The sequence below is a fragment of the Lottia gigantea genome, assembly GCF_000327385.1.
Source record: "Lottia gigantea unplaced genomic scaffold LOTGIsca_711, whole genome shotgun sequence".
NCBI classification, from domain to species: domain Eukaryota; kingdom Metazoa; phylum Mollusca; class Gastropoda; family Lottiidae; genus Lottia; species Lottia gigantea.
This window is the reverse complement of record NW_008710401.1, coordinates 3,062-4,195: the sequence shown is the minus strand read 5'-3', so window position 1 is coordinate 4,195 and position 1,134 is coordinate 3,062. Positions and strand designations below refer to the sequence as shown.

General features: G+C 32.4%; 1 protein-coding gene across 1 annotated transcript in view; it reads left to right on the top strand.

Moving 5' to 3' along the window:
• The window catches only part of LOTGIDRAFT_176071 (hypothetical protein), a gene marked incomplete at both ends in the record, with an annotated part of 2,323 nt that continues 1,189 nt past the window's right edge, over positions 1-1,134 (top strand). The window contains one exon of the mRNA XM_009065914.1: positions 1-1,046. Coding sequence (XP_009064162.1) covers positions 1-1,046 — 1,046 coding nt within the window. The remainder of the gene's footprint in view (positions 1,047-1,134) is intronic.

Genomic DNA, 1,134 nt, shown 5'->3' with positions numbered 1-1,134 from the left:
ATGGTTTTGGAAGCTGGTTCAAATCCGATAGAAACAATTAAACACCCTGGAAAATTCGACACAATGTTGAAAACAGTTTTATATCCTAAAGTTTTTGAATCAGTCTCAGGTTGGATACCCGATGTTGGGGATGGAAGTGTTTTAAAAGAACCGGTAAAAAATCTTGCAATTGATGCTGATTTAGCTAGAGTGAGAGTTGTTGCTCGAAACACTATAAAAAGAGTGGATTCGAAAAAACGAGTTCTTCAGTACAATAATATTGTTGAGAATAATAGGTGGGGTAATTACGTAAATTGGAAATTATATCCTTTATTCGGTCTGTTGGAACATAGAAAAGTTTCCATAGGGTTACCATATAAAATTCATCTACAAAGAGAAATCAACGATGATAAGATATTCTTTGGAGAGAATGGTTCAGATGCAAAATTAGAAATAACGAATCTCCAACTTTTCATACCCGTAATAACACCATCAATTGAAGTAGAAACGAGAATATTCAACTCATTAACTAAAGATATTGAAATAGCTTTTCTTCATCGTAACACGGTAGGTAGCATGACTTTAACGGGAGAATCCACCACGTGGCCAATCACTAACACTATTAAACCAGCAAGATATTTAATGGCTGGTTTCAAGAACTTACCAGATTCTCAAACGAATAACAATAATGTCGTTAGAGTGGCAATGAACCAAACTCAAAATCCTTTAATCCATAAAGTCCATGTAAGGTTAAACAACGATAATTATCCTAACCAACCTTTAACAATTAATCCAACCACAAAGGATTATAATGAATTGTATAGAAACTATAAAAACATGTGTGAATTATTTGGAAATCCACCTCAGTTTGAATATGTAGATTTTGCACTTAATCATCCAATCTTCTGTTTTGATCTATCAGCTCACCAAGAAGATCTTTTCAAAACAGGAGTCAACATAAATATTCATATTGAAAAAACACAAGGAGATGTGACAGGTTATTGTTTATTATTGGAAGAAGCAAAACATTTAATTAAAATAGCAGATAGAAGAATGATAAGAATTGAGTAAAAAATACACCCTTAAAAATGAAACCAGAAACTTTAGTTATGAAATAATAGAAACTATTGAAACAGCTTCACCAGCTGTAATAAC